This window comes from Microcaecilia unicolor, chromosome 1, assembly GCF_901765095.1.
Source record: "Microcaecilia unicolor chromosome 1, aMicUni1.1, whole genome shotgun sequence".
Lineage (NCBI taxonomy): Eukaryota > Metazoa > Chordata > Amphibia > Gymnophiona > Siphonopidae > Microcaecilia > Microcaecilia unicolor.
In genome coordinates this window covers 582,099,851-582,123,750 of record NC_044031.1, presented here as the reverse complement: position 1 = coordinate 582,123,750, position 23,900 = coordinate 582,099,851, and the positions used below count along the sequence as shown (strand labels likewise).

The 23,900-nt window shown below is 42.7% G+C and overlaps 1 protein-coding gene across 3 annotated transcripts in view; it reads left to right on the top strand.

Moving 5' to 3' along the window:
• TATDN1 (TatD DNase domain containing 1) overlaps nt 1–23,900 on the top strand; it is a 53,061-nt gene that overhangs the window by 15,318 nt on the left and 13,843 nt on the right. Inside the window, exons 1-8 of one of the 3 annotated variants that reach the window (XM_030218938.1) lie at nt 8,651–8,821; nt 13,537–13,600; nt 17,082–17,225; nt 17,326–17,368; nt 19,282–19,367; nt 19,496–19,536; nt 22,818–22,894; nt 23,725–23,795. In XM_030218938.1, coding sequence (XP_030074798.1) covers nt 13,540–13,600; nt 17,082–17,225; nt 17,326–17,368; nt 19,282–19,367; nt 19,496–19,536; nt 22,818–22,894; nt 23,725–23,795 — 523 coding nt within the window. In that variant the 5' untranslated portion in view covers nt 8,651–8,821; nt 13,537–13,539. Of the gene's footprint in view, nt 1–8,650; nt 8,822–13,536; nt 13,601–17,081; nt 17,226–17,325; nt 17,369–17,439; nt 17,661–19,281; nt 19,368–19,495; nt 19,537–22,817; nt 22,895–23,724; nt 23,796–23,900 lie in introns of those variants that run through there. The other 2 variants (XM_030218931.1, XM_030218946.1) reach the window with 2 other exon arrangements.

Genomic DNA, 23,900 nt, shown 5'->3' with positions numbered 1-23,900 from the left:
TGAAGCTAGCAGCTAACGAAAACGGAATGCAGATGAGCAATTCGTGTACAAACCCCATTGAAACGAGATGCACTAACCTTTTCCGATCGCCTTTACGCAGGAAAAAGGCAGGAAATCTAACGAGAGGTCTGTACCTCTCGTTAGGACAGCTCTGTGCCAGGAAAAATCGTAAAGTGAAAAAACAAACAAACTGTGAGCCAATCCCAGCGCATTAGCAGAGCTAAAAGCGCTGTGATTGGTCAAAAGGAAGTAGCATTACATATGTCCAAAAGAGCTGTGTTTAAGCTTAAAGAAAACGTGTCATAAACCACATCAATGTAGTGTTTGCATATCCAGAGCATGTAGGTTACTAACGTCAGACGGGGGCAGGCCCAGGAGGAGAGACGCGCGACCGAAGCTGGGCGAAGACAGGCATCAGCTTTTCTTCTTGCCCGTGCAGTGCCTTCGGACAGAGGAGAGAGGCGCTGCCCGGGCCCGGTAAGAGGGAGGGGGGGCTCGGTGGAGGGGGGGAATGGCGGCGACGACCCCAAGAGAGGGCGGGGCACAGGGCGGAGGATGTTGGGAGGCGGAGCTGAGGGGAGACAGAGTAGTGAGGAAGGGAGGGGGGCTGGGGCTGCTAAAGGTATGTTTTGCTTTTTAATTTATAATGCAGGGGGAAGCGGGGGGGGGGGGGGGAAACGGCGACCTCGGGCTGGGGGGGGGCAAGGACGGCCATACAGGACGCTCCTGATGAGCGCCTTTGCCCCCTCCCGACCCTTTTTTTTATTTTTGTTTTGATTTGGGAGTCATGTGCTTGTGTTTTGACTGTTTGTGGCATGCGCAGAGCAGCTAACATAACGCTTGGCTGCTCTGCGCATGATTTAGGGGCCGATTACCGACGTGTATTACGATTCTTTGATACATTGTACTTTTCAATACCGATCCGAGCATGTGTGACTTGTTTTGGTGCATTCTTCGTTTTTTAAAAATCATTAGGGACTTTAACGATTTAGATTTTTTAACGTTTGCTTGATGCATCTGCCTCCTAATCTGTTCTTGAAATTAGGGTTCTTGATGATCTATTAGGAAGAAAGTACTTTTGTCTAGTTCAGGTACTTCGAGGAATCCATCCCTGTGGTTGTAAGAGACTTTTTAAAAATATTTGTGAGGAAAATTTATTCTTCTGTCGTCGTTTACTATTTTTTGTAATTTGTAACTTTGTGCCTCGCCTTGACGGTTGTGTGGGTAATAAATGTGTAATTAAATTTCAAGGGTTACAGAATTCTTTCTCCTTGAGAGCTAAAATTTCAGAACAAGCAGAGGGTACTGAAAATGGTGCTAGGTTAAAGGCAAGTAAAAACTGTTGTAAAGAGAGGGGAAAAATGTAAAGTTTGGAAGGGAAGAAGAAGAAAAATGGGAATTTTAATGTACATGTGTTTAAAATTGTTCTTAAAATTGAGTAAAGAATTAAAGTTGTGTTGATCCACTTGTATATGTGGATAGTAAGGATCAACAAACAAAGGGCTCCTTTTACCAAGCGATAATAGGAAGGCGGCGTATGGGTTTGCCGTGTACCGAAGCCCCCTTTACCACCACCTGGGAAAAGGGAATTTCCAGGTGGGAATGGAAATGGGCCATATGATAAGTGAAGCACTGTGGTAGCCTGGCGGTAGTGCCAAATTGACGAGTGGCAAGCCCGTGGTAGGCTTGCTATGTGTCTGTAAAAGGGGCTCAAAATGTAGATGATACCCTTTTATTGAAATAACTTAAAACAACAATTATAAGCTTTTAAGAGTTATTCTCTATTCATCAGCTTAGTGAAGAAGCTAATTTAAGAATTTGTATCTACCCGTTTGCTTTCACCTCCATTTATTATGACAGCAATTTACAGACCCTACTATTTACCAGTCCTAGAGCATGCCCTCTGCCACTTCCTGCCCCTGCAGGAAACAGTTTTTTTTAGTTAGAGGGAACAGGTCATTAAATTGTTGTCACTGCCATGATGTCCAGACATGAACAGATACAGGACCATAGCGGGGAAGGGAAGCTAGGTGCTGGAGAGAGAAGGGAGAGAAGCTGGACCATAGGGGAGAGGAGATGAAGGACAGTTGTAAGGAGGAAAGAGAGAGGGAGAGATGCCAGGCTCCCTGAGTAATTGTTCCAGAGCTTCAGCAAAATTTGCTGCATGGGCCTGCAGAACAATAGGTAGGAGGAGGTGGTGCTTCTTGGGGGGGGCTTTCCCCTCAGCAAAATCTTTGGCCCTTTCAGTGATCTGAAAGGCCCAATGGGTCTTTCATCTAAAAAAAAATATGAGGACCTGTGCTCTACACCTTCAATGTCAAAGAAATATTAAAAAAATAACTAAGAATAAGAAATCAAAAATTGATTGGTGACCCGGGGGGAGGTGCAAGATAGCAGTGTGAGTGCAGACACTGCTGCTTGCTGCATCAGTTCTCACTTTTCTTTCTGAAAATATGGCTCCTAAATGTAAGAGAAGAGCTGGGACCCACTCTGTCAGTGATGGAACATAAGCGCTGCCATACTGGTACAGACTGTAGGTCCGTCAAGCCCAGTATCCTGTTTCCAACAGTGGACAATCCAGGTCACAAGAACCTGACAAGATCCCAAAATGGAGTGGAGGAGTAGCCTAGTAGATAGAGCACTGGCCTTGACATCCAGAGGTGCTCGGTTCAATCCCACTGCTGTTCTTTGTGATCTTGGGCAAATCACTTAACCCTCCATTGCCTCAGGTACAAAATTAGATTATGAGCCCTCCAGGGACAGGGAAATACCCAGTGTGTACCTGAATGTAACTCACCTTGAACTACAAGTGCCGGTGCCGGTGCCGGAAAGAATATTTGAAGCGGGGGAGTCGGAGAAACTAAACAAATTCTCTGTAACCTTGGAGGATGTAATGGGTCAGTTCAGCAAGCTGAAGAGTAGTAAATCACCGGGACCTGATGGTATTCATCCCAGAGTATTAATAGAACTAAAAAATGAACTTGCGGAGCTACTGTTAGAAATATGCAATCTGTCCCTAAAATCGAGTGTAGTACCGGAAGACTGGAGGGTAGCCAATGTTACTCCAATTTTTAAGAAGGGTTCCAGAGGAGATCCGGGAAATTATAGACCGGTGAGTCTGACGTCGGTGCCGGGCAAGATGGTGGAGGCTATTATTAAGAATAAAATTGCAGAGCATATACAAAAACATGGACTGATGAGACAAAGTCAGCACGGATTTAGTGAAGGGAAGTCTTGCCTCACCAATCTAATGCATTTTTTTGAGGGGGTAAGCAAACATGTGGACAATGGGGAGCCGGTTGATATTGTATATCTGGATTTTCAGAAGGCGTTTGACAAAGTGCCGCACGAAAGACTCCTGAAGAAATTGCAGAGTCATGGAATCGGAGGTAGGGTATTATTATGGATTAAGAACTGGTTGAAAGATAGGAAGCAGAGAGTAGGATTGCGTGGCCAGTATTCTCAGTGGAGGAGGGTAGTTAGTGGGGTCCCGCAGGGGTCTGTGCTGGGTCCGTTGCTTTTTAATGTATTTATAAATGACCTAGAGATGGGAATAACTAGTGAGGTAATTAAATTCGCCGATGACACAAAATTATTCAGGGTCGTCAAGTCGCAGGAGGAATGTGAACAATTACAGGAGGACCTTGCGAGACTGGGAGAATGGGCGTGCAAGTGGCAGATGAAGTTCAATGTTGACAAGTGCAAAGTGATGCATGTGGGTAAGAGGAACCCGAATTATAGCTACGTCTTGCAAGGTTCCGCGTTAGGAGTTACGGATCAAGAAAGGGATCTGGGTGTCGTCGTCGATGATACGCTGAAACCTTCTGCTCAGTGTGCTGCTGCGGCTAGGAAAGCGAATAGAATGTTGGGTGTTATTAGGAAGGGTATGGAGTCCAGGTGTGCGGATGTTATAATGCCGTTGTATCGCTCCATGGTGCGACCGCACCTGGAGTATTGTGTTCAGTACTGGTCTCCGTATCTCAAAAAAGATATAGTAGAATTGGAAAAGGTACAGCGAAGGGCGACGAAAATGATAGTGGGGATGGGACGACTTTCCTATGAAGAGAGGCTGAGAAGGCTAGGGCTTTTCAGCTTGGAGAAGAGACGGCTGAGGGGAGATATGATAGAAGTGTATAAAATAATGAGTGGAATGGATCGGGTGGATGTGAAGCGACTGTTCACGCTATCCAAAAATACTAGGACTAGAGGGCATGAGTTGAAGCTACAGTGTGGTAAATTTAAAACGAATCGGAGAAAATTTTTCTTCACCCAACGTGTAATTAGACTCTGGAATTCGTTGCCGGAGAACGTGGTACGGGCGGTTAGCTTGACGGAGTTTAAAAAGGGGTTAGATAGATTCCTAAAGGACAAGTCCATAGACCGCTATTAAATGGACTTGGAAAAATTCCGCATTTTTAGGTATAACTTGTCTGGAATGTTTTTACGTTTGGGGAGCGTGCCAGGTGCCCTTGACCTGGATTGGCCACTGTCGGTGACAGGATGCTGGGCTAGATGGACCTTTGGTCTTTCCCAGTATGGCACTACTTATGTACTTATGTACTTATGTCATAAAGCATATGGGAACAGACTTAAAGATCTTCTTATATTTGCTTTAGAAGACAGGCAGGAGAGGGGAGATATGATAGAGATGTTTAAACACTTCCATGGCATAAATGCACAGAAGATGGGTCTCTTTCAATTTCGGGCATAGGATGAAGGTGAAAGGGGACAGACTCAGGAGTACTTCTTCACGGAAAGAGTGCAGAATTCATGGAACGGCCTCCTAGTGGAGGTGGTGGAGATGAAGACTGTATCTTAATTCAAGAAAGCTTGGGACAATTGCATAGGATCTCTAAGGGAGATGAAGGGTTTGTAGATTTCATGGACGGGCAAACTGAATAGGCCATATAGTCTTTATTTGCCTTCATTTTTCCATGTTTCTGTTTGGTGTTGTATGTAGGAGTACTTTATATAAGTGACATTCACCCCTATCCTTCTCTACCTACCTGTCACTTTTGTTATTCTGTTATACTTTATTTTTATTTCTTTATCACTATCCTGTAATCCCTATTACTATGTAAGCTGCATTGAGCGTGCTTTGAGTGGGAAAGCACGGGGTATAATAATAATAGGAGGATGTGCAAAAGTGTCATTATGAGACTCAAAGGTGAAGGGGAGGAATATGTAGAAGCTGATAAAGATAAGACGAAATTGCTTAACAGCTATTTCTATTCTGTGTTCACAACTGAAGGGCCAGGAACAGGACCACAGAAAACAAACACAAATAGGAATGGAAGTGTGGTAGACCGTGAATGATTGATTTTCAGAGGACTGTTCGTGAGGAGCTAGCTAAACTAAAGGTGGACAAAGCGATGGGGCCTGATGGCATACATCCAAGGGTAGTGAAAGAACTTAGGGAAGTTCTGGTGGCTCCACTGGCTGACCTTTTCAGTGCTTCTTTGGAGTCAAGAGTGGTCTCAGAGGACTGGAGAAGGGCAGATATGGTTCCTCTCCACAAAAGCGGAAGTAAGGAAGAGGTTGGGAACTACAGGCCAATAAGTAAATTAATGGTAACGCTTTTGAAACAAAGAATAGTAAAGTTTCAGGAATCCAGTGGATTACAGGACTCGAGGCAACATGGTTTCATTAAAGGCAGATCTCGTAGTATAAATCTTATTAATTTTTTTGACTGGTTAACCCAGAGAGTTGGATTGAAGGAGAGTTCTAGATTTGGTATACTTGGATTTTAGTAAAGCCTTTGACGTGGTTCCGCATAGATGACTAATAAATAAACTGAGTGCCCTTGGTATGGGCCTTAAAGTGACTGACTGGGTTAGGAACTGATTGAGTGGAAGGCGACACAGGGTAGTGGTAAATAGATCTTACGCCGAAGAAAGGGGTGTTACCAGTGGTATGCTGCAAGGTTTGGTTCTTGGAATGATTCTTTTTATAACATTTTTGATACCCCTGATAGTGTAGATAACATGAGGAAGGACCAGTGCTTTTTTTTGTGCCAATATGCACCGGTACGGCGTACCAGCACCTTTTTTCTCAGGATTAGCTCACCTGCCCGCCTTCAGCTCCCTGACTTTCTGTTCATGCCACCCTGTGTTGAAATCTTTTATTTTACCTGAAGTCACAGCGGCGAACCGGCAGTGAAAGCAGCAGGCAGGCTCGCCTCCAGCCTTCCTTTGATGTAATTTCCTTTCCGCAAGGGCGGGATGCTGAGGGAAGGATTCTGGACACGGTTGGAGGGAAGACGAGAGAGTTGAAATGCTGGACGTGGATGGAGGGGAGGGAAGAGAAGAGAGAGGAAGTGAGATGAACATGGATGGAGGGGAGGGAAGAGAGGAGAAGTGCTGGACATAGATGGAGGAGAGGAGAGAGGAGAAATGCTGGACATAGATGGAGGGGGAGAGGAAAAATGCTGTACATGGATGGATGAGCGGGAAGAGAGAGGAAGGAGATGCATATGGATGGAGGAGAGTGAAGACTAGGAAGGAGATGCATACTGACGGAGGTGAGGGAAAGGGAAAAGAGGAGAAAAACTTCACATGGATGGAGAAAATAGGCAAAAGCTGGATCCACTTTCTACCTCCTCCATCAAGTCTGCGGAGGGCCCAGTTTTTACCTATGGATGTAGGGCAAGAAATGAAGAAGAAAGGAGGAAAGTAAAGAAATAAATGGAAAGGAAGCCCTGGAAACGGAGTTAAGGGAATAGATAGAGAGCAGCAGAATCAGCGGCAAGGACCAACATGATCATAAAACAAAGTCACTAGGCAACAAATGTAGAAAGATCATTTTATTTTCATTGTAGTGTTTGGAATATGTCCAATTTGAGAATTTACATCTGCTGTCTTATTTTGCACTGGGTATACTGGAGCTGTAACAGTTTACAGAAATTATTTATAATGAAAAAAAATCACAAGTTATTTTTTTCTCCTATACTGGTATAGTATTTTCAATGATACCTGTTTATATGCACCATGGCTGGTATAAGGGGTGTGGCTACCATAGGGGCGGAGGAGCCATAGAGAGTGACCTTGCCCATAATGAGTACCGGTACCTTTTTTCCTAGAAAGAAAGCCCTGGGAAGGACCTAAAGCTTGAATAATGGTCTGGAATTTGGCAGCTAAGTTTTAATTTAAAAAAATGCAGGGTAATGCATTTGGGCTGCAAAAACCCAAGGGAACAATACAGTTTAGGGGGTGAAGAAGTTTTGTGTACAAAAGAGGAGGGGTACTTGGGTGTCATCATATATGATGATCTTCAGGCAACCAAACAGGTAGAAAATGTGACAGTGAAAGCTAGAAGGATGCTTCAGTACATAGGGTGAGGAATGGCCAGTTGGAAAAAGAAGGTGATGATGCCCCTGTATAAGATTATGGTGAGACTGATTTAGAATATTGTGTTCAATTCTGGAGACCGCATCTTCAAAAAGATGTAAACAAGATGGTAGCTACTAAAATGGTCAGTGGTCTTCGTCATAAAGCATATGGGGACAGACTTAATGATCTCAATATGTATACTTTTGGAAAAAAGGTAGGAGAAGGGGAAATATGATAGAGACATTTAAATACTTATGTGGCATAAATGCACAGGAGGCGAGTCTCTTTCAGTTGAAAGGAAGCTGTGGAATGAGGGGGCATAGGATGAAGATGAAAGGAGAGAGACTCAGAAGTAACCTGAAGAAATACTTCTTCACGGAAAGGGTGGTGAATTCGTGGAATGGCCTCCTGGTGGAGGTGGTGGAGATGAAAAACAGTATCTGAATTCAAGAAAGCTTGCGAGAAGTACATAGGATCTCTAAGGGAGAGGAAGGGATTGTAATGGCATGGAGAGCAGACTGGATAGCCATATGGTATTTGTCTGCCTTGATTTTTCTATGTATACTATTGTATACATGCTGAAATGCCCTACAAAATCACCCTCCAAGAGGGTACTTGTATAACAGTTCATGTAGGTTTGGAGGCCAAGTAGGCATCTATATTGAGGCTAGTTTATAAAGACACTTATGAAATAGCACTACAAAAGCAGCTACAATCATGACTAGAATGCAACCACAGAGATTTATCCAGCTCAGGAGTAGTACGCATGTGGATGAGTATTTTGTAACCTGTGCATGTACTTTGTGACTCTTCAGTGCTTCATCCTCCTCCCCTAAACGTGTCTGCCTCGAGTCACATAAAAGCATGTGCTTTCTTATCATTACATGCACTTTTATGCATGGCGTAATTAGGAGGCCTTTTATGTGCTTAGAACAAGATTTACATAATTTATAAAGTGTTTTTCCTGTCTCCTAACTGGCTAACTTTAATTTCTTGGCAAGTAATACACGTCTGATTATTTTTAGACCACCTTTTGCCCATTAGCAGTTATTACTCTTGCGTTAGAGCCAGAGGGAGGGTCAAGACCACAGGACAAGCAACCTGTGAAAGCACCACAGGCAGGTACAAAAGGGCAGACAGACCGAGTGAATGTCTGTTCTTCTTTCCTAAGCAGGGTGAAAGCCTAGGAGCCCATGCTGCAATCTGGCATAAAATGCTGTTTATTCATCAGAACGTAACCAGGTCAAACTCCAGCAAAGATGAGTCAGCACTTCATTCACTGCTGCAGATAGAACACTAGTTGTAACTGGATAGCATTTTATTTTTCTGGTCATATATAAAGCACTTTGGATAAAAACAGTATAGAAAGCTGGGAATGCCACTTCTTCATAGATATTGCAAGCAGACACTGAGACGGATCTAAACCTCCTCCTGAAGCTTTTCCTCTGTACCTGTTTCTTCTGAATACTAGAGGTGCTGCTATCATTAGACAGGTGAGACAGCTGCCTCAAGTGTCAAATTTTGGGAGGTGGCAGAAAGTGCTGTCAACATTAGAGAATGACAAGGGAACAAAGTTTATCCTTGCCCCATCCCTGCAAGTTCTGATTCCATCTGTACAAGCCTCAAACAGATATGTAGTACAACACCAGAAATATAGAAGGAAGTGCGTTTACTCCTGTACTGTGCAAAATATAAAGATGGCACATGCCAGGGATGGTGTTAGGGGAGTGCGACTAGGGCAACTGCCATTGTCCTCTAACCAGAGAGCGCCCCAAGCCTGCTGGAAGCTGAAGAAAGTGCAGATTGGAAGTGGGCTTCGGGGTCCCCACCCAAATTTCTTCCCTGGGTCCCAGCCAAGTCTAACACCAGCTCTGGCAGGTATCTGGTCATTTTATTTTTCAAATCATGTTGGTCTCAAGTAGAGAGCTGCACGGCTGAGGCTGGATGTTGAGTTGGGAGAAGGGTCCTATGATTCGGCTAGAAGAGGAGGAATGAGAAAAGGGGGTCTGGTGGTGGCAGATGCTGGGAATGGGGATTGAGTTGGGAGAACTGTGCTGATCTTGTGAGAAGGTCTAATACTAGGGCTAGGAAAAGAGGCAGATGCTTGAGGGTGGCAGTAGGAGAAGGGGTTGATGTTGGGAGAGTGAGAAAGAAGAGGAGGACAGTCAGATTGGGGGGAGTGATTCAAGGACATGTGCGGTGGAAGCTGAAGAAGCAGAGAGATAGATGCTGGAGGCAAGAAGGATGAAAATCATGGATAGTGAATATTAGAGAAAGAGATAGGTGGGCAGATGCAAGAAAGAAGGAACTAAGGAGCAAGAAAGGAAGGGAAAAGCCTCCAGAGGGACTGAAAGAAGAGCAGAATAGAGAAATACAGGGATGGAGATTGTAAGCTCTTCCGAGCAGGGACTGTCCTTAATTGTTAATTTGTACAGCGCTGCGTAACCCTAGTAGCGCTCTAGAAATGTTAAGTAGTAGTAGTAGAATGGATGTGAAGGGAGAGGGGAGCACCCCTGTGGAGGGAGTGAAGTGCCTCTAGTGGATTGGAATTGGGAGTAAATGCGGGAGTGGGTAAGAACATTAAGTGAGTGGGTGGGTAGTGAGGAGAGGGTGCAAGAAAGAGAAGAGCCTACAGTGAGAGAGGGAAAAGAAAAGAGGCATCTCTAGAGTGAGCCTGTAGCAAGTGAGTGAGAGGGGCAAAGAAGGGAAAGGATAGAGAGATGATGTGAAAGATCAGGGGGATGGGTGGCTAGAAAGCAGTGTAAAGAGATGGGACTATGGAAGGGCAGAGAGAAGTGGAAAATGAGGATGGGAAACTGGGTAGGTGATAAGGGTAACAGAAAAAATGGCCTAGATGTCAGGAAGGGTGGTGAGGAAATGACAGAGTTTAGTTTATTATTTATAGATAATTTAGATGACTGCTTGGAAGGGGTGAGTATAAATGTTTTTTTGTCTGGTGATTTTATTTTTCTAATCATATTGGTCCTAGTTTCTGCTTCTTCTTTCTGTCTTCTTAGCGTGCTGTCCAGGGCTTCCTGTCCATTTCTTTACTGTCTTCCTATCTTCTTCATTTCCTCGTTGATTTTACAAATTCAGCTTTTTCCAATTTATTTATTATATTTATTTGGATTTTGCTCACACCTTTTCAGTAGTAGCTCAAGATGAGTTACATTCAAGTACACTGGGTATTTCTCTGTCCCTGAAGGCTTGTTTTCTGCCTCTCAAATTTCATGTCTCCTTATTCTCTGTTCTTCAAGCTCTCTCTTTTTACTGTTTCTATCTAGCTCTCCATCTCTTCTCTCCTCCCTTCTTCTCCATCCATATCAGGCATCTCTCCTGTCTTCCCTTCCTTCATGTCCAGTTATCTCTCCCTGATCTTTCCTGCCGCCTGGCTAGACAGATCTGGATGGACTGGAGTGGGCTTTGACGGCAACTCTTGTAGTTGGGGAGTATGTCCAGTGCTGGGTAGACTTCAACAGTCTGTGCCCTGAAATGGCAACAACAGATCAAGATCAAGAATATATATGTTGCACTGCATCATATTCTATGAGTTTATCTTACTGGGCAGACTGGATGGACTGTGCAGCTCTTTATCTGCCATCCACTGTGTTACTATAAAAGCACGTAAGTTCATATATTCCTGCATAAAATAGGCATCTCAAAAATATACACCATGGGAAAACAAACTGGACTATCGTGAATGCTACAAATCACCACCAGTCCGTGTGTCAAGCTTATAGTTTTTCACCGTTACATCAAGAGCATTTTAATTAATAAACAAAGGAAACCTCAAAGCTTCCCAGTAAGGTCGATCAGTTTTGAAGTATTGTACCACCACCACTGAGAAGTTAAAACTGGTAAAGCAAAGCAAAGACGGAGAGATGGGATGGTGACATGGTTGAAAGCAATCAGGAGTCATCAGAAAAAGACACAGGAGATTGAAGTCTATTTCGTCCTCCTGTTAGATAAGTTCTTAATGGTGCACCATTCCGTATTATGCTTTTTCTAATCATGCCTAAGTTAATATAAATGTAATTTGAATTTATTAAAGCATTCTCTCTCACCAATACAATATTTTAAAGAGATGTAGGGGGATTTAATTTTAGAACCAAAGCTTTTTCTTCTTAGTAGGAGTTTTTTGCATTGGTTCTTTTTTTCTATCCTCTAGAACAGTAGTTCCCAAGCCTGATCGTGCAGGCACCCCAGCTAGTCAGGTTTTCAGGATATCCACAATGAATATTCATGAGAGAGATTTGCATTCAGTGGGAGTAGTGCATGCAAATCTCTCTCATGAAAATTCATTGTGGATATCTTGAAAACCTGACTAGCTGGGGTGCCTGCACGGATCAGGTTTGGGAACCACTGCCCTAGAATATTATAGAAACCGATGATATGATCTTGCTCCACATGCCGTTGAGGTGTGCCTGGTAGTGGTACAATACTTAATTGAATGACTTCACTGGGAAGCTTTGAGGTTTCCTTTGTTTATTTATTAAAATGCTCTTGATACAGTCTGTTGCTGTATGAAACAATCAACGGCCTTTTGCCCTTCAGAAAATCATTGAAGATCCATCTCTTCAAGAAAGCCTACCCTAATGTTTCAACATAATTAATGCCTGCCCACATGATTCTTACCGACTACTGTTTATACACTGACCATGTCTCCTATTATCCTATTACTATCCCTTATCTATTCCTTCCATCTTCCTTACGCCTACCTCCTAACACTTAATTCCTTACGACTTTGTTATTCTTTATATTGTTATGATGTAAGCCGCATTGAGCCTGCCATATGTGGGAAAGCGCGGGGTAAAAATGTAATAAATGTAATAAATAAATAAAATTGGATATATTTCATCTGTCTGCCTTATCTGTTATTAAATTAGCCCCCTGCTTAACCCCTGGTCTGCAGGAGTTAGCATGGATCTTGTTTATTAGTGCGAGCACAGTGTGTCAGAGAGCCCAGTGATGTCTTGTCTCAGGGAGGCTGCTCCTGGGAAAAGAAGAAACAAGATGATGTGGATAAGCAGAAAGCCAGACTACAACACTAGGGGCTAGATGCACTAAACTTAACGAGCCAGCAACGTGGTTTTTAAACTGGTTCTAGCCAGTTTAACGCGCAGTAGTAAACCAGGACATGCACAAAAGGGCTCTCTCCTGTCACGGTAGCAACTAACAAAAACAGAATGCAGATGAGCAAATTAGTATTGTAATGTGTATGAGATGCGATGCACTACCATTTTCCGATCCCCTTACTGTGGAAAACCTAACAGGAGGTCTGCACCTCTCGTTGGGGCTCCTGTGAGGGAATCGGAAAGGGAAAAAAAAAACGTACAAACCTTACAGCTGTCTTTTTTTTTTTTTGGCTATTTTCCTGCTCAAACCTCCCCGGAAAATTCTTGCAGGGCTGAACAACACCTATAGTGAGCTCCAAAAATGTCTGAGAAGGACGACAACCTGGGGAAAAAAACGTTCCAAGTGCTCGTCAGGGACGTCCTTCTAAAGTGCCTAACATGGACGTCCTTCACTCACAAAAACAAAAAAGGACGTCCCTGATGAGCACTTGGACGTTTGCAGCTTTCTCCAAGTGAAGGGCTACTACTTATTTTAATCATTGCTTTAAAAGTTGAACGAAGGAGCTTAGATTTGTCCCCTTTCCTCATCGCCAGCTGAAGCTCCTTGAGAGGGCAAAATGGACGATTGTGAGGCCCCCCACGGCCACTCAGCCAATCACAGCGCGTTTAACTGACACCAGCATAATCGAAAGGGATGTCCAAATGGTCCTCGCACGTCCCGATTCTCTCCGGTAAAAAAAAAAAAGTCCCGTCAGGGCTGACCTTTTTTTTTTTTTTTTGATGTGAAACCATCTTTGGCATGCGCAGAGCAGCCAGTATAACGATTGGCTGCTCTACACATGTCCAGCTGGCCGACTGGCTTCCAAGGAAATCGCATGTAAATGAGCTAACAGCCAGCAGCTCATTTGCATGTGATTTCCTTCATGCATGCCCTTTTCTTACCGATTCGTGGAATCGGTAAAGAAAGGGCTCTTTCCGTGGGGTTAGTGCATTTAGCCCTAGATCACAAAAACTTTGGAAAGAGATTGTAGGAGGATAGGGCACATTAGCGTTTATTTTTCTTACCTTTCTCTCCTTTCTTTTCACACATGGTGTGAAGCTGAATGTAAATTTAATGACATGATTTTTTTCAGTTTATGATTACAGGTGGAAGTTTACAGGACAGCAAGGATGCTCTACAGCTGGCTCAAACCAATGGTAATGTTCCTTTTTTTTTTTTAATAAACAGATCAAACACATTTGTTTGATAAGCAGATGTTCATAACAATCCTCTTTAACATGGTCTGGATATGGAGAGGCAGCTCTATTAGGCTGTGCTTGCATTGCACAACACCAGAACTGCGGTTGTGTTAGTAGTTTGCATCTCAAGACCAGAGGTGGTCTTGCAACAGCTCTGTTCCCCAATCCTGGGAAAGTCTTGGAAGCGTCTTGCAGGTGGTAAGTGTCCGTGCTGGTCTTTAACAATCATTGAACATACTACCGTGGAACAAGCACTGGTGGAAGTTCTTGGGTCCACTGGTAGACTGGAGCTTTAATTTCAGCAAACTACTACTACTATTTAGCATTTCTATAGCGCTAAAAAGGGTACGCAGCGCTGCACAAACATAGAAGAAAGACAGTCCCTGCTCAAAGAGCTTACAATCTAGTAGACAAAAAAATAAAGCAAACAAAACAATTAATGTGTAGAGGAAAGAGGAGAGGAGGGTAGGTGGAGGCATGAATTTTTTTTCTGAATACCTTGACATCATGGGGCCTGACTCAGACTGTGACTGTGTCCACCAGGATGGTAATACTTTGGAATTAGTTTTTTTTTTACCTTTTGATGTGGACATGCAGTCTGGGCAGGACTCCCTTATATCATTATTTGCTGACCTCTCACTACCTATCCCTTGTATCTTGTAAGTTGCCTGCCTTACTTATTTTCTTGAGAGAAGCAGTGAACATTTGGAAGGAACTTACAGCTTGATTGAAAAATAAGAAAACAATTGATGAAGAACATATGTGCCTCTTTCAGTATTAATAGTAAATTTTGGAATGACAATTGCTTTAGTAAGTATTTGTGGTGTGCAAAATCTGGCCACCAGGAAGGCTGTACACTTTTTGGTAATGGGAACTTCTTGTTTATGGAATATCTAGCTTTGTTCCAGTTATGAATGAACAATTTTTTTCAAAATAAGAGATTCAGAGACACATGTACATATGTTGGAAAAACTGCACAGAATAAGCAGATTTGAACAGTATCTAACGCCACTGAAGAAAAAAAGTCCTTCATTCTTTCTAGTAACAGTAATGTTGGAAGCATAGGAGAGCCAACTTTTCAAAATTATTGGGGGTGCTAAGCCCAATGGAAATGACCCCTCCCTGGACACATACAAGGAATTTTCTCAATATTGGGGGTGCTCAAGCACCCACAGAGTCTGCTCCAATGGTTGCAAGATAAAGACCTGCATGGTCCAGTCATTTTAGACTGTGCTCCAGATGTAGGGCATGCTGAACAAATAACCAGGAACATAGTAAAATTAACCTTCACTTTGTGGACAGAGTTTCAAACCCTGACAATTAGGAGCCTGTAGGCATAAAGGAGCATTTTTTAGGATTTGTACCTCTTAAGGAAACAACCAGTTCTGGTATAACAGACATTGTCCTTCACCAATTAGAAGAGATGTTGCTGCCTATTGAAAACAATTGCCCTTTGGTTTAATATTTACTGCTTTTGCTCAGTTTCCCCACTCTGTTTTGTTGAATATTTATGTAACCATTCTCGAGCCAAACTGGATAGGATGGGTAAGTTAAAAAAATAAAAATGTAAATCATTATTATAGTTGCCTTTTTCATGTATAATAATAGGTGTTGGTGGTGCTGGGAGGAGAGGGGGGTGGCACACAAATGAAGGTTCACCTGGGGCAGGGTTTCTCAGCCCAGTTTTCAAGATATCCACAATGAATATGCATAAGATATATTTGTATACAGTGAACGGGATTGGCTTGGGGTCCCCGAGGACTGGATTGAGAAACCCTGTCTTAGAGTGTCAGATACCCTTGGTCCAGCCCTGCCTCTATCTGAACATAGGTACAAAAAAGATGGGTTTTGGCACTCCTTTTTTTGTAGCTGATAAAAACACTGAATAATGCCCTGCTTCTTCCTTCTCTAGAATTTTCCCTCCTCTCTCTGTGTTCTTTCTCCCCAGCATATCATCTTCTATTACTTCAAACCTGCTTGAACTCCCTTTTTCATGTCTCCCCTCCCCTCCTCTCCCCATCGCAGTCTGTAGTGATGTGGACCCATTTTTTCAATCCTTCCTCCTTCTCTTTTTTTGTCCTCTTTGTGTCACCTTGATTGTCACCCTTTTCTTTAGAAATATTAGAAAATGATGGTAAATAAGGACGATAATGTTCATACAGTCTAGCTCATGGACCAGTACCATAGACTCCAGCTGAACAGTGGTTTTCCTTTCATGTCTTCTCAACTAAGGATCCTTTGTGGCTTTCTTGACTCTGTTACCTGTATGTCTCCATTATCTCCCCCAGAAGGCCATTCCATGCATCCAGCACCCTTTCTGTGAAAACATATATCCTGATCTTACTCCTGATTTCGCCATCTTTGAGCCTTATGTCACGAGTAACATGACATTTATTCTCATATTGTGCTTTATTATCAAAGTGCTCAAGACATGGAACAATAACACAGTAACATAGTAGATGACGGCAGAAAAAGACCTGCACGGTCCATCCAGTCTGCCCAACAAGATAAACTCACATGTGCCATTTTTTGTGTATACCTTACCTTGATTTGTACCTGTCTTTTTCAGGGCACAGACCGTATAAGTCTGCCCAGCACTATCCCCGCCCCCCCCAACCACCCGCCCCGCCTCCCACCACCAGCTCTGGCACAGACCGTATAAGTCTGCCCAGCACTATCCCCGCCTCCTAACCACCAGCCCCGCCTCCCACCACCGGCTCTGGCACAGACCGTATAAGTCTGCCCAGCACTATCCCCACCTCCCAACCACCAGCCCTGCCTCCCACCACCGGCTAAGCTTCTGGGGATCCCTTCTTTCTGAGCAGGATTCCTTTATGTTTATCCCACGCATGTTTGAATTCCGTTACCGTTTTCCTCTCCACCACCTCCTGCGGGAGGGCATTACAAGCATCCACCACTCTCTCCGTGAAAAAATACTTCCTGACATTTTTCTTGAGTCTGCCCCCCCTTCAATCTCATTTCATGTCCTCTAGTTCTACGGCCTTCCCATCTCCGGAAAAGGTTCGTTTGCGGATTAATACCTTTCAAATATTTTAACGTCTGTATCATATCACCCCTGTTTCTCCTTTCCTCCAGGGTATACTAGTGCAGTAAAAATATTAACAACCAATGCAAACCAAAAGTATAAAACAAATTACAATAAACAAAATCAGAATTTTCCTTATATATAAAATTGTATGATGATAAAATATAAAGCAAATGATCATTCTTGTGCACAAAATCTGACAATTGCTTGCTTTTTCAACATCATTTGTATCTTTGAAATATTTGAACCTCTCTCTCTTTATCTCACCCCCCTTAACTTACTTTTGCCCTCTCTTTCCATCTACCTTCCTCATCTCCACCATCTCCCCACTGGGGCAACTCTCCCTTCACTTCATCTCTGAAGATGCTGAAGAGTTTTATTTTGTATCATCAGACAGGTTTTATAGCACAGCTGGCTGCCACCCTACTCGCTGCAGAGAATTTGAGCAGAGTGACCCTGAGCAGTATTTAAATGAATTACGCGATCTCATTGAGAATAACAAAGGAAAGGTCATTGCTGTTGGGGAATGTGGTCTGGGTAAGTGCTGTCTGAATTTTCACCACCTTTATGCTGCAGTAGCTCTTTGTTAAAAGCTTCACATGGCATCTTTCTAATTTTTCTTCTTTTTCTTTTGTAGATTTTGATAGACTGGAATTTTGCCCCAAAGATACCCAGCTCAAGTAAGGAGAATTTGATTCATGCAATCTCTCTGATGCGATCCTCCATCGTTGCATCTGTTTCCGGCCTCTTCTAAAGAATTGTTTGCCAATGCAGGGCCTTGCAACAGAGGCCTGTATTGATGCCTCCAGCCCTTTTCCTGACAGGAAGCTCTTCAGAGGGAGAGCGGGAGGCAGCAGCATTGGAATGTGGACCTCTACTGCAAGACACTGCACCAACATGCAGAAATTTTGAAGCAGCTGGGGTGCAACGACAGGGTGGTGGCGGGAGGAGCATGCTGGACATGGGACCGGGGTAAGGAAGGGGAGATGAGATGCAGGACCCAGGAGGGGGTATAGGGAGGGCGAGAAGAGAGAGGAAATGCTAGATGGAAGAGTAGGAATTACAAAAGGTACAGAGAAAGGCGACGAAAATGATAAAGGGGATGGGATAACTTCACTATGAGGAAAGGCTAGGGCTCTTCAGCTTGGAGAAGAGACAGCTGAGGAGGGGATATGATAGAGGTCTATAAAATACTGAGTAGAGTAGTACAGTTAGATGTGAATTTCTTGTTTACTCTTTCCAAAAATACTAGGACTAGGGGGCACGAAATGAAGCTATTAAATAGTAAATTTAAAACAAACCGTAGAAAATACTTCTTCCTCAAAGTGTTACCAGAGAATGTGGTAGAGAGCAGTTAGTTTAGCAGGGTTTAAAAAAAGGTTTGGCTAATTTCCTAAAAGAAAAGTCCATAAGCCATTATTAAAATGGACTTGGGAAAATCCACGTGTATTTGTAGGATAAGCAGCATAAAATCTGTTTTGTTGTTCTGGGATCTTGCCAGGTACTGTGACGTGAATTGGCCACAGGATATTGGGCTTGAAGGACCTTCGGTCACAGACATTCAAATATTTGAAACGTATTAATCTGCAAACGAACCTGTTCTGGAGACGGGAAGGCGGTAGAACTAGAGGACATGAAATGAGGTTGAAGTGGGGCAGACTCAAGAAAAATGTCAGGAAGTATTTTTTCATGGAGAGAGTGGTGGATACTTGGAATTCCCTCCCGCGGGAGGTGGTGGAGATGAAAACAGTAACGGAATTCAAAAATGCATGGGATAAACCTAAAGGAATCCTGTTCAGAAGGAATGGATCCTCAGAAGCTTAGTGGAGATTGAGTGGCAGCACTGGTGGTTGGGAGGCGGGGCTAGTACTGGACAGACTTCTACGGTCTCTGCCGTGAAAATGGTTGATACAAATCAAGGTCAGGTATACATATAAAGTAGCGCATATTTTCTTGTTGGGCAGACTGGATGGACCATACAGGCCTTTTTCTGCCATCACCTACTATGTCACTATCAGACTTATTTTCAAAAGAGAAGGGCGCCCATCTTTTGACACAAATCGGGAGATGGGCATCCTTCTCTCAGGGTCGCCCAAATCGGCATAATCGAAAGCTGATTTTGGGCGTTCCCAACTGCTTCCCGTCGTGGGGATGACCAAAGTTCCCGGGGGAGTGTCGGAGGCTTAGCGAAGGCGGGACTGGGGCATGCCTAACAGATGGGCGTCCTCAAATGATAATAGAAAAAAGAAGGGCGTCCCTGACAAACACTTGGCCGACTTTACTTGGTCCTTTTTTTTTTTTTTACGACTAAGCCACAAAAATGTGCCCTAAATGACCAGATGACCACCTCCGACCCTGAAAAAAACATACAGATTGCGCGGGATGTAGAGCGAGACCCTGGTTATTTCTAATCCTAATGCCCCCTAGTGGTCAAGTACGGTGGTTGATGCAATCTGGAGCTGTATATTTCCAACAGTCAGCAGTTCTACCTTAGTGGAGCATAGGAGTTAGAATTCTGGAAAGCTCTTTGACAGATTTATTCATTTACTGTAATAAAAAAATAAATATTTTAAATTGTATTTCCGTTACACAGATATTTTGAAAAACAGTTTGACCTGGCAGAGCAAACAAAGTTACCAATGTTCCTGCACTGTAGAAATTCACACAAGGAATTTTTAGGTAGGTTCTTTTGATCATTGTATACAGCACTGGAGATTCTTTTAGAGAAGCTAAGCTTTTATTCTAAGTTCCTCTCTTTCTAGAACTTCCACTGTTTTGCTTACAGCTTTCTTTCTTTTCCTTTGCAGATATCATGAGGAGAAATCGAGAGCGATGTGTTGGAGGAGTAGTAAGTACATTTGGTACATGATCTCTTTGTCTCTACATTGAAGAACATCTCCTGATCTTACTTGGCAGGTTCTTCCAGGGCAGGAGGATCTGCAAAGATTCCCCTTTCACAGCTGACATTGAAAGCTTTTCTTGCTTCACCAAATAGTCTTTGCCAGATGGACTGTCAAGTCTAGTACTAGAGTTGTATTCAAAATGATGAATAAAAAACGTATTTAAGCATTAATTATATTATTCATATTAAAAAACAAAATAACAAAATGAGTGATCCATATACAGACAAAGCTATAAACAAAAATTTTGAATCACAATGATATCCAAAAAACTTAGTAAACAATACTGGACAACTCCAAAAAAAAAAAGAACAAAAAATCCATTAGCTCCACAAAATAAAAAAAAATACAAATGTCATTCATTTGAAAATCTGTATGAAACTTGCTTAGGTCTACAGAAGAACCCAATGTATAATCCAAATTGTTCATGTAAAGTCACAAGTGATCCAATTCATAAAGTAATCAAATTTATCCACTGCATCGATACTCCTGACTCACCACTGTTAAAGTGCAAACATTTTTAGCTTCATTGTATCCACTTTCCAGATGATCCGGAAAGCAAGCAGTATCAAAAGGATGTGGAGTTTTTTTTGAGATGAGTGCATTTTGACAGTGGTGAGTCAGGAGTGGATGATTTAATTCGATTACTTTATGGATTGAATTAATTGCAGATTTACATGAATAATTGGAATCTTCTGTAGATGTGTTTGAATGTTCTGCAGGTTTCATATGGATTTTCAAGTAAATACGAGTAATCTCCCTCTCAGTTCCTCATCCAAGCCATCATTTTCTTTTTCTACACATCCATTTCAGGGAAGCCAGAAATAATGTTTGGGTCATGTTGCTCGCACTAAAGAGAAGAAACAGGCATGAAATCCTAACTCTTCTGACAGCAGCAGAATAAGCTAACCTTTTACTCCTCCTCAGACCTTGCATTAAAGCACCTGTGTTAGAAGAACTTATGCTCACTCTTTGGGTCTTTTACACATTTCTTTGCTGTTCTGCCTTTAATAGCTAATTCCTTAATATGGGATTTAAAAGAGTTGTGTGCTGATGTCAATGAGAATCTGTGCACAGTTAACTCATGCACAAAACTTGTTTTAACATAGGGCACCTGCAACTTTGTGCATAACAGCCGGGCTAAACTGCCCACAAATCGTAGTGTGCTTTATTGCATCGGGCCCACTGTAGATGGGTGTTTGCTTTACATAAGAACATAAGAGTAGCCATACTGGGTCAGACCAATGGTCCATCTTGCCCAGTATCCTGTTTCCAACAGTGGCCAAGCCAGGTCACAAGTACCTGGCAGAAACCCAAATCGTGGCAACACTCCATACTACAAATCCCAGGGCAAGCAGTTGCTTCCTATGTCTATCTCAATAGCAGACTATGGACTTTCCCTCCATGAATCTGTCCAAATCTTTTTTTAAACCCAGATAATTTGATTGATATGGTTTCATTAAAACGAGCGTGCACACGACTGTAAACAGGACAGGGTGCCAGGCAATGTGAGACCAGCACGGGACAAACGCTTTAGCTGGCGTGGGTTGGGGACCTCCACCAGCCAAATTGGGGGCCCCAGAGCCAATTTGGGGGCCCAGGCCCCTGTGGCCCTCTGTAGCTATGCCACTGGTTTATTGTCCAACGACAAAGACTTAACATGGCCATATTTTGGCCATCTGGCCTGCTTCAGGAGTCTCCTAATGTCTGTATAGATCTGTCTGTTTCAAACGCTGCAGGACAGTGTTACATACTATTATCCATAGCTAACATGGAACTTGGCGGGAAGAACTGTGAAGAGCACTGTGTCGGAAAATGGTCAACCTCTAAAACACTTCTCTAGTCTGTAGACTGTGTCTGCAGTCTAGAGAAGTGTTTTTAGAGGTTGACCATGTCAAGTCTTTGTCGTTGGACAATAAACCTTTTAGACCATTGGAGCATTGTCTACTTGTTTTTGAGTAACCTTCGCTATTCTCTGTGTTATCAAGTTTGCGAGGGCCTTTGTTCTTTATATCCGTTGCCTCCACAAACTTTAAAAAACATGGAAATGTTGTTATTATATGGCAGAGAGCCTCAGGTTTGAAGAGGTCCTACCCTTATTTCCTCTCTCCTATACTTTTCATGTCCTCCTGTCTTTCCCATGCCAGAATCATGAATCTGTGGTCTTGGGATTCAGATTTAAGGAATTATTTCTTGCAGAGCTCTGGTATTCTGAATTTTATGCAAGTAGGGATCCTACATCCAGGGCGCAAATGGTCCTCTCTCTTGCATTCCCTACCTTCCTTGGTAGAGCTAATACATAAGTAATGCCACACTGGGAAAAGACCAAGGGTCCATCGAGCCCAGCATCCTGTCCATGACAGCGGCCAATCCAGGCCAAGGGCACCTGGCAAGCTTCCCAAACGTACAAACATTCTATACATGTTATTCCTGGAATTGTGGATTTTTCCCAAGTCCATTTAGTAGTGGTTTATGGACTTGTTCTTTAGGAAACCGATCATTGATCCTTAGATGAAAGAGAGAGCCAATGGTTGCTTCCAAATCAGGTCATCCTGGTGTAACTTAATGGTTAGAACAATATATTGAGAACCAGGGACGCCCGTTTCAAGCTCCACTGTGGCTCCTTGTGAACTTGGACAAGTTACCTAACCCTCCACTGCCTCAGGTATAAACGCAGAGGGTCTTTTACTAAAGATTAGCTCATGCAGTCTGCAGCAGGGGCCCATAGGAATAAAATGGGTCCTGTGGCAAATGATGTGCACTAATCTTTAATAAAAGACTCCCTTAGATTGTGAGCCTTCCAGGGACAGGAAAATACCTACTGTACCTGAATGTAACACACCTTGCACCACAACTGAAAAAAGCTGTGAGTTAAATCCAAATCCCTTCCCACTAGAGGCCACCAGCCTGGCCCTCTTTTCCTTACTTACAGTAACATAATCACTGTTCCCTGTAAGCTGAGCAGGAGTCCTCTGCCAGGGGTGGGGGATGGTGCTTCAATATTGTGTTTTCAGTAGGGACAGGCAGGTTCCCTGGATTCCTGCAGAGCTTGCCTGTCCCTCACAATTGAAAATGTGATAGTAAAATAGCACCCCCACTGGCAGGACAGTAGGTGGAGGACTCCCACTCAGCATAGAAGAAACAGTGCTTGTGATTGATTGTCAGTAAATGTTAAATATGTTCATCTTTTAAGACTGACTTATGATAAATATAAATGCAACATTTTTAGGTCCATTCCTTTGATGGCACAATAGAAGAAGCAGCTGCTATAATTGATTTGGATCTTTACATTGGAATTAATGGTTGGTAAGTTTTTTTTTTTCCCCTTAAAAATAAGCCCTCAGGTTTGAAAAGGATTAAAAATAGTCTTCTTTGCTTACCTGTACTTTCCCTTATTAAAGAAACACCACTGCTGAGTGAATATTGACTCAAAAGTGTAAAAATAAGAAAGTCACATCGGATGTCAGTGTCCATTTGATCTGTGCATTGAATAAGATTCCTAATTACTGTAAGGCACTTTCACAAAAATTGCAGATACATATGTTAATAAGGGGAATTCTTGGACCCACTGCTTAAAGAATTCCAAAAATAATGACTCAAATCTCTACGTTTCATCAGGAAATACCAAGATGCTTTAGGTGGTAGCTTCTGGTAAGAGTACTCCAGCTAAAATGTAAGCCAAGAAATACCTTTTTTGTCCATGGAAATGCAAAACATTGATGATGAGAAGGACTGTAGTTTTAGATCTGGCAGCTCTAGCCCTTCATTTAGAGCTGATGAAATTGTGTGCAGACTTGATTTGTGACAGAAAATATCTGATTCACATTAGTCATTATCAGCTGAACTGGAAACTCAGATCAAGTGATCTGGCCATTTCTGGTAGATACTGCTGAAACATATCACCACATGTTGGCTGCAAGACAACAGTGCAAATAATAAATTATACTCTGTACCGTGTCTTTCCCCCCCTTTATTTCCATATATAAATGGAATATGGAATTTTTCTTTCAAATCTTAAGTCAGTAAAACTACAATTCACAGATGAGCCTATGTGCAAGATGTGTTTAAATCGCTTAATTTTAACATTATGCTTGTAATGGAATATGCTGTGGGATTTTATTTTATTTTTTTTTTAGCTCTTTGAAAACTGAGGCCAATTTAGAAGTGCTGAAGTCCATTCCTAGTGAAAGGTTGATGATAGAGACTGGTAGGTTACTACTTTGCACTTCATGACATTTTGAAAAATGAATCTGGTAAACATAAGAGAAGCTAGACATGATGATGAGCTGGTAGCACAGTCAGCAGTTTCAGG